Source organism: Colobus angolensis, unplaced genomic scaffold (genome assembly GCF_000951035.1).
Source record: "Colobus angolensis palliatus isolate OR3802 unplaced genomic scaffold, Cang.pa_1.0 Scaffold97, whole genome shotgun sequence".
Taxonomy (NCBI): Eukaryota; Metazoa; Chordata; class Mammalia; order Primates; family Cercopithecidae; genus Colobus; species Colobus angolensis.
In genome coordinates, this window is record NW_012123709.1 from 6,310,227 (window position 1) to 6,326,810 (window position 16,584).

Below are 16,584 nucleotides of genomic sequence, written 5' to 3' on the forward strand. Positions count from 1 at the left end.
TCTACCCTCATCCTTCTCTCCACCCCGCCCACTACCTTGAGTCAGCAGCTTAGCAATGCTATCCTTGGGTGGACACCAGAAATGGTCAATTATGCAAGTCTAAGAGATCAGCTCAAATTAAAGCTTCAGGGTTCTCCCTCTGAAACTCAAGAGAGGGGCTCTGGACTCTTTATCATCATTGAACAGGGAACACAGAAAGAAGATGGCTATATACATTGGTGAAGGAATGAGCCCAGTGTGAATCTTCTGTGAAAACTATAAGCAGTGTGCTGTAATATTAAATTCATTAGAATCTCTCACTGGAAAATTGCCTGTTTAATGAGAGTTTGCAAAAGCGTTAACTGAATAGAGAGTACTCTGCTTGTACATCCTTAAAGAATGTTCTCATCTTAGGGTTGCCCAACCATTGCAGGTATTTCTTTGATGACGTAGTATTTTACTCTGTTCTGTCCTTTGGGTCATGCTCAAGGTTGTTCTGATCTCCTTTCAAGGCTCACATCATTGTTAATGGCTGACTATTTTCTCTTCACAGTCCTCAAAGGCTGGCTCTTCTCTCTGGAATATCATAAGCCATAGGCCTACTTATTTGGGTGGGTGCCAGCATTTATGCACAAGTAACAGCTTAAGAAAGCTTTTCAGTTGTTTTTATTTTGTAGGTACAAGCTCTGTAGGTACACAGTGCTAGCTTTAAATAAAACCTTATGAAATTAAATAAGAGGTGGTTTAGATGAACTGGTTATTCATAGTCTTAGTTAAGAACAATTTTGATCATAAAATAGCTGTAAAGATGTTTTCCTAAAAGAAGTGCTTTCAGACTCTCCACATGAAGACAAAGCCTTCAGTGCATTCATATGGTTTAGTTTTATGTTTGTGATAGACCAATTTTTAAACTACAAGTTCAACAGCTGACTTGGAAACCAGAACCCACCCTCTGAAATATATAAGTGGGATATATACAGATGGTATAATCCCAAGGGCAGAGCCTGCTCTGAGTTTGACAGTCTTTAGTTCCAGCTGGTGACTAGAGATAATTTACATTATAATAGTAGGACCAAGAAATGCTTTTAATGCAAATTCCTTGCATTGCATGTCTCTCTTTGAAGAACAAGTGGACATTCTTGCAGACTCTACCAGAATAGGAGGCTGTTTGTCTTTTCCCAGCCCAGCGGCTCTAAGTGGATATGGAAGCCTGAGGCCTTATGAATTTTATGCCACATTTAGTTTTATCTTAGGGAGGTTACAATATAGAGCTTTACAAACTCCCCTAGACGCATTATTTTCTTTGTACTTTTCTGTTCACTGTTTTTCCTAGTTTATCACAATAAACACATACTATATTAATAATGAGGGAAATATCTTAGATTGCCAGTTATACTTACCATGTTAAGAGGAAAATCAAAATGATATTATAGCTTACAGGTAATGCTTTTTTTTTCATTAAGCAATATATGCTATTTATTTATTTACGTTTGAGTCAGGGTCTTGCTTTGTCACTCAGGCTGCAGTGCAGTGGTGTGATCACGGCTCACTGCAACCTGGACATCTCAAGCTCAAGCAATCCTTCCACCTTAGCCTCTGGAGTAGCTAGGACCACAGGTATGTGCCACCATGCCCAGTTAATTATTGTCTTTTTGTAGAGATGGGGTTTCGTCAGGTTGCCCAGACTGGTCTTGAACTCCTGGATTCAAGCGATCCCCCTGCCTCAGCTTCCAAAAGTGCTGGGATTACAGGCATGAGCCACCACATCTGGCCTATGCTTTCACTGGGATGGAAAAAATTACAGATATATACGCAAGTCATGCTGGACTGTTAGCTATTTGTAAAATGGCCATCCCAATTGTAATTTCATATGTTCTCTCCATTGTTCCCGTAAATTCATTCTTATTTATTCATTCATTCTTTGTTTTGTCCCACACAAGATTTGTGCCAGCTTACAAAGATAGAGAGGAAAATGAAGACTAAAAGTAGAAGAAAAATAAAAATAAAAAATAGAGGATGGGTGTGTAAAACAGATCAAAATGACCGATAACCACTGTAACAACTGAGCCACATAAATGGTTCTCTAAAATTTTTCTTAGCCAACACCAAAAGTGAAACGTTAGCTGGTCACTAGATTCAGGGACCACAAATCAAAACAAACTAGTTGGTTGGTAGATGTGCTTCTGCCCTTGGTACTGGAGTTAGACAGGGAATTCTCCCAAGGAGGCTTGTAAAGAAGACTGTGTCCTGTGATGAACATCCATGACAACATCCTTACAAGGTCCTTACGATAGAGACGGTGACCTACTCTCACACAGCCCCTCAACATAGGCTGGTGACATCATATCAAAGAACAGTCGGGGCTGGGCGCGGTGGCTCACACCTATAATCCCAGCACTTTGGGAGGCTAAGGCAATGGGATCACCTGAGCTCAGGGGTTCGAGACCAGCCTGGGCAACTTGGGGAAACCCTGTCCCTATGTACAAAAAAATTAAAAACAAAACAAAACAAAAACAGAGAATAGTTGGGTAAAAATGGATTCTACAGCTAGAAGTCTGCCCAGCCTCATCTAGAAACTGACCATGTTGACCATATACACATAGAAAGTGGCAAGATAGTGCCAGCCTCTAGGAAATTCTCAGGAAATGTCAACGATTAGTGTTACCATTACCAATACTGTGTGTCAGATGAGCGCCTGATCTTTGCTGGGGAAGAGATGGGCGCTACGTGATGCAGGTGAGTGAAAGCGGCCCGCAGGAGCTCACAGCTCTTACTTCTGATGCAGGTCTTCCAGCTCTTCTACTTGCAGGTCAGGCTTAAATTGGACATTGTCATGGTTGGGCTCTCTAGGAAAGATGGGTTTGCTCCAGGTGATACTTGAAAAACGGAAACTCCATAAACAAAGCCACTGCCGGTGTGCAGAGCAAGTCAAATCTGAGCTAAGAGCAGTACCTTCCAAGCAGAAACCCATGGGCGTGAGCATTTCGTTCTTGACAGACAAACTCCTTTTAAGGAATTTAAAAAGCTATCTAGAAATCCTTTCTGATTCTTCCCCCTGACTTCACCAGGATAGAGGAGAATAAAAATGTGGTCTTTAGGCTGAGTGCAGTGGCTCACGCCTGTAATCCCAACACGTTGGGAGGCCGAGGCGGGCAGATCACTTGAGGCCAGAGCTCAAGACCAACCTGGCCAACATGGTGAGACCCCATCTCTACTAAAAATACAAAAATTAGCCAGGCATGGTGGTACGTGCCTGTATTCCCAGTTACTCAGGAGGCTGAGACAGGAGAATCACTTGAAACTTGCAGTGAGCTGAGATTGCACCACTGCACTCCAGCCTGGGGGACAGAGCAACACTCTGTCTCCAAAAAAAAAAAAATGTGGTCACCAGGATCCAGAGAAGCATCTCCCTTCTATGTTCCCTTCTATGTTCTCCCTCCCCCATGCCCCTTCCTCCTTCCCCTGTCCTCCTTTTCTGAATCGTATTAAATGGTTCATTACAGTTGGTCCTATCATGTTAGAAGACAGTGACGGCTGGGACCTGCCAAGAACAGAATCCATCTGGGGCCAAATACCCTCTGCCTGGGTTAATCCCCTTGGTGGTTGCATATAAAACATGGGGAAGTATGCTGTGAAGATTAGCCATGCCTCATATACTGGATTCTGAACACCAGGATGCGTGGGGGCCTGCAGGTCTCATCATCACGTCACTTTCTCCTTTTAATGAAAACTGAAACCCAGCTCCAGCCAGAGGGCGGTGGGGGTCAACAAATGTGTAGGCAAAGAAAATAGGAATGTTTAGGAAGGCTAGATCCTCCCCCCGATCTGATCTAAACCGAGGCTCTCCCTCCCCCGGCACACAGACTGCAGGAGGGACAGGAGGGGATGGGGAGGGCTCACGGGCAGGAATTAAGTGTGGCTCTGTCTGTTTCTGGCTTCTCTGTAAATACTGTGACACCTCCGAATGGAGGAACAGCTGAGATAAGTGACTGCTAATCCCCCAGTGCCGGGGAGGAGGCCGGGCCGCTCCCTTCCCGATCCCAGCAGATGGTGGATGAAACAGACTTCCCCGGAGGCAAGGGCAGTAGGAACTGTCCCACCTTCTGTTCCTTCGGTTTGCCCTGCACGTCTCCCTCATGGCCAGTCCATGCCGAGAAGGGCCTCGCTGGCCCTCGAAAGCCCTGGGGACCCGCCCCAGCTCTGCCATCCCACTGGGATCTACAAGGTCAGCCAACCTGGCTTCCAGCCAGCACTGGCAGCTTGTGCAGCATCCAGCAAAGCTCTGTGGGCTTCAGAGAGAACAGCCAAGCAGTGCGGCTAAGTTTTTCACTCTGCAGAGAAACGTACCTAGGGGAAAAGGGTTAGGGCTCATTTAAAATGCAGATTCAATCTTCCAGGGTGGAACCCAGGAATCTGAATTTCTATTAGGCAGTCTAGGTAATTTGGCTGGAGGCAGTTTTAGCATCACATTCTGAGAAATAGCAGACCAAGTATATGTGAAGGTATTTTTGGTGGTGGTTGGGAACAGGGCTGAAAGCCAGGTGTCTGAGTTTGAATTGTCACTCTACCATTTGCTCACCTGTGTGACCTCGGACAAAAAAGGCTCAGTGGTTCCCCAACTCACAGGATACAAACCAGTCTTTCTCAAACTGCAGGAAGCACAGTTTAGTCACAATTAGCAATAAAAAAATAACATTGGGACTGATGTGAATGCACTGAGCACTTTTGAACTGTGTATTTCTAAAGGATTAAGATAGTAAATTTGATATTATGCATATTTTACCATAATAAAAAAAAAATCTAGAATGCACCAAAGAGGAGATGTCACTTTCTTTTTCTTTGTTTTGTAATTTTTTTTGGTTTTGAGATGTCATTTTTATATGCTTAAAAAACCAATCTCAATTTTCAAATTAAGTGGATCTGTAAAAATTTGTTTAAATAAAAGTCAGTCATGAAATCTTACTTTCCTGTTGCTTTACATTTTAAAATATATAAAATAAGGTTCAAAGTTTTTAAAATGTGGAACTCAAGGCTGGGCTTGGTGGCTCATGCCTGTAATCCCAGCACTTTGGGAAGCTGAGGCTGGCACATCACTTGAGCCCAGGAGCTTGAGACCAGTCTAGGCAACACAGTGAAACCCCGTCTCTTCAACAAATACAAAAATTAGTTGGGTGTGTTGGTGTGTACCTGTAGTCCCAGTTGTTTGGGAGGCTGAGGTGGGAGGATCAGCTAAGGTGGGAGGATCACCTGAGCCTGGGAGGTCGAGGCTGCAGTGAGTCCTGATTATACCACTGCACCTGATTATACCTGATTATACCTGGGTAACAGAGGAAGACCCTGTCTGAAGCAAACACACAAATACATAAAAATAAAATAAAGTAAAATGTGGAAATCGAGCAGTAATACAAATAGTAAATATCAAATAAGCATCCTTTCTTGCTACACACATAATACATATGAAAATACACTGTTTTGAGTGTTAAGCGGTGAAAATGAGTGGAATAGGAAATATATTTTTCAAACATTTTAAGGGTGAATATTGTTCCACAAAACCGCTGTGAGTCCTCCACTGTTCTACCCGCCTCCCACTAGAGCCAATGGGCCTGAGATGAGGGAGCCGGAAGTGGCTTCCTAGGCCCCGGAAGCCTGTGTGAAGGACTGAGGTCAATAACCATGGTTTTCCATTCCTGAGAGTGTTTGCACCTACAGCAGTGAAAGTGGGACTCTCTCATCAGCCACTCCCATGTAGAAACTCTTCTTCTCACACAAATGTTCATAAACTTCAGTTCTGCTCTACTTTTAAAAACGAACAACACTTCCTCGGGAAGCCTGTCTTGGAAACTCTTTCAGACTCCCCTTCCCTTTTTGTGACTATCCTGCTGATACCTCTTTTTCCTTCCCAGTTTGTGCCATAGCTGTCTGACTTTGCTGTAATTGCCACGGAGGATGAGTCCTGTCCTGTTTTATTTATCACTGAATCCTTAACTGGTACAGTTCTTGTCCTGCAAAGATTTGCTGAGTCAATGAAGAATGAAATCAACCGGATTCTTTAAAAGGCGACTGCCTCCAAAATATCATTATTACGCATACCATTTGCTTTGTATCTTCCATCTCACATATAGCATTTGTTTCTAATTATTACCATACACAATCACCTCTGCAAGAAGTGTTAGGGTATCGCTTTTGAGAGGGAAAACTTGGGGCTTGGGAAGGTTAAGTGTCTTGCTCAAGACCAAACAGATAGTAAGTAGTAAGTGATAGAGGCAGCATTTGAGCCCAGGTCTGTCTGACTCTGACACCAGTCCCATTTCTCCTTTTCCTTGGTTTTTCTGTATTTTCATGAGAGGAGGCAGTTCTACTCTTGGCATCCTGTCAATAAACATTTTTACTGTAAACTGCCTGCTGTGCTGCACGGAGTAATCTCAGCCAGGCCTCTTACCCAGCCCCACCACACAGCTGCCCTCATGTTTCTTCTCCAGACCGACCCAAACATGGTTGGGGAGTTCAGAGGGGAGGGCCCAGCATTCCCCAGTCGGGACAAGTATCTAATCAGCAGGCCTCCTCAGCATATCAACCCAAGACCACTCTAGAGAGAGATGCCAGTGCCCAGTTTTCTATTTTTAACTGGTGTGAACTGGAGGAAAACCACAAGCATTAAAAATCAAAGCGCCAGTCAAGAACTGAGAATGCAGGGCACCCCAGGGCGAACTAGTGATCTGTGTCCTTCTTCCATCTCCCTCTTCCTTCCCCCTCTCCTCATTTCATGCCATGTTTCTTTTTCCTTCTCAAAACTTCAAGATCCTGCAAAATCTGTTTTCCACAGAGGAGATGATATCTGTCATTTACGCCAATGCTTCTCACACTTTGATGTACACACCAAGCAAATGAGGATCTTGCTGAAAAGGGGATTGGGATGGCGCTTGAGACTGCATTTCTAGCTCATTTCCGGGTTATGACAATACTGCTCGACCACAGGCTGCACTTTGAGTGGCAAGGATCGGTGTATTCTTAGTTTAAGTTGCTGCTATGTTCTCCATCACAGTATTTGCCTTTTCAGTCTTGTCTCTACCTGGAATGAAGGCCTCTGCCCCCAGTTTAAAGATGCTCATCTCCCCACCATCAGGTGAGCAAGCTATTTTTGGCATTTGTTCCTTTATTCACTTTGGCAGCAGGGGATCCTTTTCTGACCTGAAGACCAGAGCCTGAATTTGAGCAAGACCCCCGCAGCATGGATGAGGGCTACCCAACAATTGGGCTGGGGTAAACCTGGTCCCTTCTCCAGGAAGACGTGGTCAAGCTCTCACAGAAACCCCTTTCTCCTCTTCCCTGGCCAGACCCTGATCCATGCACCGGCCGAAACTCGGGTGGCCTTGGTTAATCTCAGCTTTCTGACCTAGATGAGCCCAGCCCTAGCTCTCCGAGTAAAGCCATCCAGGCTGGTGGGGAAGAAACCAGAAGGGTGCCCTGTCCCGGGTGCCCCTTTTGCAGCCACTCAGATGTGCTGCTGTGGTGTCCTTTGTGCTCCTGGCAGCCCTGGAAGATGAGAAGCCGCTGTTGCTCCCCTGCTGCCCTGGCCCAGCTGTCAGGACCCCTCAGCAGAGGGCAGGGCGCCAAGCCTTCCCACTGCATGTGGCTTATTGTCCCCAAGGCTGGCGGGGCTGCGGAGGACCGAATCCACAGCCCATCCAGGGAGCACCCCCACCCCAGAACGGGGGAGGGGTGGGCTGGCGTCACTCAGTCTTCCCCTGCCCCCTACCCTTCATCGCCTGCCCCTCCCCAGCTCCCTATTTGGCCATCCCCCTGGCTGCCCCCTCCCCTTCCTTACATGGTCTGGGGGCCCCCTGGCTGATCCTCTCCCCTGCCCTTGGCTCCATGAATGGCCTCGGCAGTCCTAGCGGGTGCGAAGGGGACCAAATAAGGCAAGGTGGCAGACCGGGCCCCCCACTCCTGCCCCCGGCTGCTCCAACTGACCCTGTCCATCAGCGTTCTATAAAGCGGCCCTCCTGGAGCCAGCCACCCAGAGCCCGCCGCCGCCCGAGCCGAGCCGAGCCGCCCCGCCGACGGTGAGTCAGCGCCCGGCCTTGTGCGCTCACTTCTCGCTGGGTCCGCGGGCCGCGCGGGACTCCAGCCCCGCGCCGCCCCCTGGCCCGCCCGGCCGGCCCTGGGCCAAGGCCCCGGCTCCTGCGCTCTACGACTGCACTTTTGTATTTGGTTCTAGCTTATTTTGTCCTGGGCGTCCGTCCTCGCAGGACCTCGCAGGGGCTCTAAGAAGGGGAATTTTGTGGCTGCCCAACGGGCGTGCTTTCCCCTCCATCTGGGGCACAGGCATGGCGATACGGACAGGGCTGGAGATCGTGTTCCCAGTTGGTGAAAAGAAGAAAGTTAAAGGGCTGGGGAGGACTGAGGGGCTGGGTTTCATGGGTCCCTCCTCGCACCTGGCACCCTAGGTGGAACTCCTGGCCAGGAGCCTGGGTGGATTCCTCTGCCCTTCTCTGTCCCCAATCTCTTCTGCGGTTTCTTCCCTCCCTTTTTTGACTCGAGGGGAAGGGAGGTGGCAGGAGTGTTCCCCGCCCAACCCCCTGTCCAGTCCCCACAACCCCCTTCTGCTCTGTCCCCTCCTCTGGGTGCGGAGAAGGCCGGCTGCGCAGGCAGCTGAGCGTGGTCCGCCTCTCCTCCTCAACCTGCAGAACCCCCTGAAGCTGTGCCAAGATGTGTGACGACGAGGAGACCACCGCCCTGGTGTGCGACAACGGCTCTGGGCTGGTGAAGGCCGGCTTTGCGGGCGATGACGCGCCCCGCGCTGTCTTCCCGTCCATCGTGGGCCGCCCGCGGCACCAGGTAAACTTCCCGCCGAGCCCCCAGTCCACTCGTGACCCCTTCAAGTCCAGCCATCTAGGAAATGGCTCTCACCTGACCCTCTTTCGATGAACTCCTTAGGCCCGATTAAGAAAAGGCGGATTCACTTCAAATCCAAGCCAAGACAAGCAGTACCCCCCAAACGCCAACATACTGAGAAATGTACACCTGAGTGGCAGGCCTCTCAAAGGGTGGCACTTTGGGATGTGAAAGCCACCAGCTTCTCTCCACTTATGCCCTTTTGGACTTTTAGTCCTTAGTGTCTCCTCTGCCCTATACACTTCATTTTCTTCCTTGTCCTCTCTTTTCAGTCCTGTTTAAAACTTCTAACAATATAACCTCTCCCAACCAACCAGGACCCAATCCACATTCCTCTCTCATGTTCGCAGCCAGTTTACAGGGTTCCCCAAAGGTGTAATCTATCTCCTTCCTGGCTGCTGCATTTTTAGAAGCCAGGCATGACAGAGGCAGCAAGTGCCATGGTGATAGCGACATACCACCTCGTTTATTAAAAGAAATGCCATGCTCTCTGGGTTTGTCACATGCCTGGCCAGACAGGCTGCCAAGGAGGAGAGCTTAGTTCTCGGAGCTGGCGAATGACTCCAGGACGGCTCTGGACAGGCTGAATTCCGCTGTTGGAGTGAGGATGGCATAGCAGCCCATCATTATGTGTTCACTTGAATGTCAAAATCTTTTTCTTAGGAGAAATACAATGTGTCATTAATTCAGTCATTCCAAAATGCAGTCATCTATATCCCAGTTGACATGGGTGATGAGCTTAATAATTTAATGAAGGCATATGATATTTTTAAAGTGAGGCGAGGCTCTGCTTCTTCAGTGAAATAGCTTCATTCTCTCCTGAGTTCTATTCTCAACAATAGAATTATACATCTTTGGGGGAGTGGGGAGAAGGTAAAAGACTGATTTTTAAATAACTCTTCTAAATTGGGGTAAAATCCCATTGCTTATTATTTCTGGTATTTAAATATGTTCCTTGACTTGGGCAGTTAGATATAAATGGACAAGACACTGATTATATTCCTGACATGGTGAGTGCATGATTTTCTCATTTTTTTTCCTTCTCATAGGGAGTTATGGTGGGTATGGGTCAGAAGGACTCCTATGTAGGTGATGAAGCCCAGAGCAAGCGAGGCATCCTCACCCTGAAGTACCCCATCGAGCACGGTATCATCACCAACTGGGACGACATGGAGAAGATCTGGCACCACACCTTCTACAACGAGCTCCGGGTGGCTCCCGAGGAGCACCCCACCCTGCTCACAGAGGCCCCGCTGAACCCCAAGGCCAACCGGGAGAAGATGACTCAGATCATGTTTGAGACCTTCAATGTCCCTGCCATGTATGTGGCCATCCAGGCAGTGCTATCCCTGTATGCTTCTGGCCGCACCACAGGTATGCAGGGCTCTGGGGACAGTTACTGATTAATCACATTCCCAAGTCACCGACCTTGCTGTGAATCGGATCCCCCAATTGAAAAACGGATAATTCCTTTCCTCCCATTCCCTAGCAAGATCTGTGCTAAGAGAGAGAGGCAACAATAGTGCCCTGAGGTTAGATTCAGAGCACAGTTACTGTGGGAGCTGATAGCTTGTGGAGTTAGGTCCTTCCCTTATTTAAAGCTCAGCGCAATGTAGCAACTTGGAGTGCAGCAGTCGTTGTTATGTGTTTAAACCATCATATCACCTGGGCAAGCATCCCCAAGGAGAATACATTCCCTACAGGGTCTGAGTCAAAAGAGAGAGAAATGTGTAAGTTCAATAGGAGCAAAGAAAAACACACTTGGGTGCTTACATAATGTGCTCATGGCTGATAAGAAGGATGGTCATTTGAAAGTGTCCCCGGGAATTTTTTCTACTATAATAGTTAAAAGGATGAGCTGCAGTTTGCTTCAGATTTAGTATCCATGATGCTCATTTTTATTCTTTGTGTGTAAGGCATCTAATTTCATCTGGATCAACGCCCATTGCTAGCATCTCTTAGCCAAGATTGGAAGCAGGCTTTGCCATGGCTAAAGCAGTGGTGTTGTCCTCAGGAATTTACCTTGTTCTTGTCTGCTTCCCTGGGCAGGCATTGTCCTGGACTCTGGGGATGGTGTAACTCACAATGTCCCCATCTACGAGGGCTACGCTTTGCCCCATGCCATCATGCGTCTGGATCTGGCTGGTCGGGACCTCACTGACTACCTCATGAAGATCCTCACTGAGCGTGGTTACTCCTTTGTCACCACTGGTGAGTGTGTGTGTGTCTCATCTGCACGGTGTGGGTCTGCTTTCTTCCTCCCTCACTGAATCCACCTACCTCCCGACAATTGACTTCTTGCTTCAGAGCATGACTGTGATACTCTTTATTTCTGCAGCTGAACGTGAAATTGTCCGTGACATTAAGGAGAAGCTGTGCTATGTCGCCCTGGATTTTGAGAATGAGATGGCCACAGCTGCCTCTTCCTCCTCCCTGGAGAAGAGCTATGAACTGCCTGATGGCCAAGTCATCACTATTGGCAACGAGCGCTTCCGCTGTCCTGAGACGCTCTTCCAGCCCTCCTTCATTGGTGAGTTGTAGGGTCTGGTGCAGAGGCACGATTTTCCCTGGAAATCTTAGGGTCTCCCAGAGTGAAATCTAGAAGGCTCAAGAAGCCCTTGAGTTAAAAGAAGTCAAAGTTTGGACTCCCACACAGCTCAACCTCAAGTCCTGATGGCTCATTAAAGGGAAAGTCTATGTTCTGCTCTAGTGATATAAAGGATGACACACTGAGTTCATCTCAAAATAAAGGATGACACAGAGTAGTAACTAAATATCACATATTTGCAGGAAAAGGGCTATTTCACAAGAGCTGACTTATTCCAGTAAGTTTCATTACCAAGTAGCTGGATTTTCCAAGTTACTCATCATTAAATGCAATAACATTCCTACTCATAGTAATAACTGGACACTGGTATGTCAACAAATATCCTTCCTAAGCAATGCTTTCCACGAGGAACTTTGTCAGGATCTGACTTAAGTCCATAAAATCACATTCATTTTAGTTTAAACGTGTATCTTTTCCTTTTCCAATACATCTGATAGTTTCAGGAGGTGTTTACACGAAACAGGTGCTAAGCACAGTTGCTCCTTTCTTGGCATTGTATTGTGGATTAACTGTGAGGCACCCATTGCACTCTGCAGTGTGTCTTATAGGGCAACATATGTTTCAGAGACAAATGGTGACAGCTCACCCACACAAAGAAGTCCTGTTCTCTTCCCCCTACCTTGACCTGAATGCACTGTGATATGTGTGTGTGTCTATGTGTGTATGTGTGTGTGTGACTTGTTCCTAGGTATGGAATCTGCTGGCATCCATGAAACAACTTACAATAGCATCATGAAGTGTGACATTGATATCCGCAAGGACCTGTATGCTAACAATGTCTTATCTGGAGGCACCACTATGTACCCTGGTATTGCTGATCGTATGCAGAAGGAAATCACTGCCCTGGCTCCTAGCACCATGAAGATTAAGGTAAAGAACTTTTCTGAGTGGGAGATCCAAGGCAAATCTTGGTATTCTAAGCAGAATTACATTCCTAATTCCTTTTCCCCTCATACTCAGTTTCCTGTCTCCTACAAACTTTACGTATTACTTTTTCTACCACGTTTTCTGATTTTCTTAGCACTTTTCCCAAGATAGGTAACTTCCAAAATGCTTTTAAGCAGTGAATAAAAATAAATCTTTGACCAAAAAAGACATGCACACACGCAACAAAATCTTTGAATACATTTTTAAAGCCCCAACTTTTGGGCTAGCCTCCACTATATATTTAGCTTGTTGCCAAATTATATTCTAGATAAGTGGAGAAATTCCATTTTAATAATAGAATATATCTTTAATAATAGAAATGATGAAATAGAGGTGAGTTCATATAACTTGATTGGCCACATTATTTTGTGGTATGATGTATCCCACATTATAGCGAATTAGTATCTAATGGTTTTTTTCTGTGAACCCTCCCAACATGTTATTTGCTCCCTTGCTTGGAACTTCAGAGGTCACTGGAAGTTCTTGTTTTCTTTCTGCAGATTATTGCTCCCCCTGAGCGTAAATACTCTGTCTGGATTGGGGGCTCCATCCTGGCCTCTCTGTCCACCTTCCAGCAGATGTGGATTAGCAAGCAAGAGTACGATGAGGCAGGCCCATCCATTGTCCACCGCAAATGCTTCTAAGGTGCCTTCTCTCTCTATCTACCTTCCAGTCAGGATGATGCTATTATGCTTCTTGGAGTCTTCCGAACCACCTTCCCTCATCTTTCATCAATCATTGTACAGTTTGTTTACACACGTGCAATTTGTTTGTGCTTCTAATATTTATTGCTTTATAAATAAACCAGACCAGGACTTGCAACCTATAAAAGCCTCTCATTTGTTTTTGGGGTAGGCATGGGACGGGGCAGGTGTTTGCTTTGACACACTGAGCATTGTCAGAGTTCAGTACCACAAAATTCATCCAGATGAATTAATATGACAGTTAGCTGGGAGTTATAATACTAACTTTTGATTTCATATTTTGAGACAGAATCATGAATATATTTCATACTTGAAAAGCAGATTAAGGTTTAGTTCCATATACGTAAGAAAAGCAATTGAATAAGACAATTCTCCAGAATTAGTTGCTGCAGATGCCACTGAAAATTGTTGTTTTAATGTATGTTCCAGTTTTCGTAACCTTGCAGAAAATACACATATATTGACAAAGAGAAAGTCAAAGATTATTTTAAATAAATTGGCTTCACTTCTCAATTCTTTGAACTCTTCAGTTGACTTCCTGGGGGCTATGAAAGAAACATGAAGGTTGGCTGACAGTTGGGCCAGCCATGTCCCATTGCAAATACCCTCTAAACGTATTAAGACCATTGTGTGTGTGCAAAACAAATGTGAGGAAGCAGGAGCCAACACTTCTGCCTGATCAGTGACTAACTTGCGAGACAGAAGCCTTCAATCTCTTCATTTCTTTGAAAACTTGAGATCTTGGGTTGAGTGAACTGAAGGCTGCGAGGTCCTGAGGGAACAAGGGGAGGCGAGAGCCACAGTATTTGCTTTGCTCCATGTATGGTGGGAAGGCTGCTAGGGGCAGCGTTGAAAAGAATTGAATATGTTCCATCCTCAAGGAGTTCACACACCTACACATAATCCCCTAGTGCGTGTGGGCCTGGAGGCTTTAAGAAGATGTATGTGGGTCTGGGTCTTAAAGAATGGTCAGGAATTCGGGAGGTGAGAAGAGCAGAGAGAACATCTCAGCAGAAAGAAGTGGGGCAGAAGCCAGGATATAAAACACAGGACAGGCTGGTAGGTGCTGATGAATTTTAGAAAGCCCATTGGGAAAGGTAGATTTCAACTAGATTGCAGAAGCCTTACAGATTTTTGTTTTCAAATTAATTGCCAGTGAATTGTTAGCATTCACACAAATGTTTGAATGAATTTAATTGAGCTTTATTGATGAGGATTCAAGACACAGAGATTAAGCAACTGGTGCAATGTTATAAACTTTATTGGTGGAATATGCAAGACAGGAATTCAGATTTTCTGACATCTACCCTAACGGTGTCTCTAAAATAATCTTTCTAACTTCAGTTACAGTTTATCAAGGGTAACCCCATTCTATCACACGCCTTTTGAGAATTTGGGTTCAATATTTGCAGTACTCTGGACTCATTAGACATCTTTAATAAATTGTAACACATTGCTACTGTCATTCAAGGTCATATGTGTGTCTTTATGCCCTTTCGTACCAAAAATATCTTTTGATCCCTGATTCTGGGTTGAGCGTAGTATTAAGGGCAGGAGACACAAAGATGGATGAGAGCACACTTTCTGTGATTAAAAAGCTTCGAGTTTAGAGTTCTGTATCTAGCATGTCCAAATGGAAGGCCTTCTATGCAATAAAGGCTAAACAATACATTAATTTGTTGGCATTATGTTAGGGCTTCATATGAATATGAAGCCCTAACTCCCAATATGACTGTATTTCTTTAGATAAGGTGTAAACATTATTGTAGATCCACTCCCCGCCCCCGTCACCCCATTGTATCCTATAGCACAGATGAATTGCCTTCAAAGCCATGCATGGGGAGGTATGATTTCACTAGTTTTTGTGTCTCTTTCTTCTCCTCTGTACAAATGAGTGCATAAATATTATGAATTGTATCCTCTGAACACAATATTAATGCTTTAACTGTAGACGATTGGCTGGGGTATCACCTCTGGTTCTTTCCATTTGTGATTAGAAATGGAGTGGATATTTTTACTTCTATGTAAAAGTAGAAGCTTTGAGAATCAGCTTCTGATATTTGTGTCAGAAGAGGTAAGCACCCAGATTCTTGTTGAATTCTGAGGTCTTCTCATCTCTGCTCGATTATAGGGTATAAAGTATTAGAACAATTGAATCTTAAAAATTGTGCTTAAGGAAGGTACTAAGACAAAAGTGTCTGCTTAAGGTAATCTTCATATATACACAATAACTAAGATGTGGATAGTGCCTATGTCTTTGGATAAAGAGCAATAAACAAAAAACTATATAAATTATATTTCTTCTTAATTTATAATGAAGTATTGTTTGCAGTTTCTAATACCTCCAAACACCATTTCTTCACTTATTTTGACTAAACAATGGCCATTATGTAAATGTGTTTAAATATTTAAGAGAGTACAGTGGAGAGAAAAGAAATATTACTGAAGAAAATAAAATATTTCGAGGGGTAGGGCTGACTTATTGTATCCAGAGATACAATGTGAACAATGTGACTGGGTCTCCACCTTTCTTTCCAGTTCTCCCATAGAATTTATTATGGTCTGAATTGTGTTCCCTCAAAACTCATATGAAGCCCTAACTCCCAATATGACTGTATTTGCAGACAAGGCCTTAAGAAAGTGATGAAGGTTAAATGAAGTCATAAGTGTGGGGCCCTAATCCAATGGGACTGGCGTTCTTCTAAGAGGGAGAAGAGGCACCAAGAGTGTGAGCACAAAGGAAAAGCCACGTGAGGTCAGAGCCAGAAGTGGACCCATCTGTAAGCTGAGGAAAGAAGCCTGCTGACACCTTGATCTTAGACATCCAGCCCCCAGAACTGTGAGAAGTAAATGTCTGTTTTTTTAAGCCACTGATATGGTTTGGTTATGTCCTCACCCAAATCTCATCTTGAATTGTGGTTCCCATAATCCCCACATGTCATGGAGGGACCCAGTGGGAGGTAATTGAATCATGGGGGTGGTTACCCTCATGCTGTTTGTTCTCATGATAGTGAGTGAGTGCTCATGAGATCTGATAGCTTCATAAGGGGCTTTTTCCCCTTTTTCTCGGCACTTCTCCTTCTGGCCATCACATAGAGAAGGACGTGTTTGCTTCTACTTCCACCATGATTGTAAGTTTCCTGAGACCTCCCCAGCCATGCTGAACTGTGAGTCAATTAAACCTCTTTCCCTTATAAATTGCCTGCTCTCAGGTATGTCTTTATTAGCAGCATGAAAACAGACTAATATAGCCACCCAGTCTATGGTATTCTGTTATGGCAGCCTTGGCAGACTAATATACGATTTCTCCACCATCCTATAGGTAATATAGGATTTACCAACTTAGCAGCCTCTGAGACAAAAGAATACCTTCCCAAATAGTACTGGCAGAAGTCCCAGGAAAGAGTCTGAGCCTGGTCAGGCTTAGGAACCGAGTCATACCATTCTTACCACAGGGGCTGATCAATAACT

General features: G+C 45.2%; 1 protein-coding gene across 2 annotated transcripts; it reads left to right on the top strand.

Moving 5' to 3' along the window:
- The first annotated feature begins 7,414 nt into the window (after nucleotides 1-7,414).
- ACTC1 (actin, alpha, cardiac muscle 1) lies at nucleotides 7,415-13,235 on the top strand. Of its 2 annotated transcripts, XM_011932676.1 has the most exons (7): nucleotides 7,415-8,042; nucleotides 8,667-8,817; nucleotides 9,924-10,248; nucleotides 10,924-11,085; nucleotides 11,213-11,404; nucleotides 12,171-12,352; nucleotides 12,910-13,235. In XM_011932676.1, the coding sequence occupies exons 2-7, from the start codon at nucleotides 8,689-8,691 to the stop codon at nucleotides 13,051-13,053; spliced, it is 1,134 nt and encodes a 377-aa protein (XP_011788066.1). In that variant the 5' UTR covers nucleotides 7,415-8,042; nucleotides 8,667-8,688; the 3' UTR covers nucleotides 13,054-13,235. The 2 variants fall into 2 exon arrangements, with proteins under 2 accessions (XP_011788066.1, XP_011788065.1); XM_011932675.1 differs by lacking the exon at nucleotides 7,415-8,042 and having other exon boundaries at nucleotides 8,614-8,817.
- Nucleotides 13,236-16,584: the final 3,349 nt, after the last annotated feature.

Excerpts from the sequence above, each read along its gene's own strand:
- ACTC1 (XM_011932676.1), top strand. The coding sequence starts at position 8,689 with ATGTGTGACGACGAGGAGACCACCGCCCTGGTGTGCGACAACGGCTCT. Across the intron at positions 11,086-11,212 it reads TTACTCCTTTGTCACCACTG|CTGAACGTGAAATTGTCCGT; the intron begins GTGAGTGTGTGT and ends TTATTTCTGCAG. Across the intron at positions 12,353-12,909 it reads CTAGCACCATGAAGATTAAG|ATTATTGCTCCCCCTGAGCG; the intron begins GTAAAGAACTTT and ends TTCTTTCTGCAG.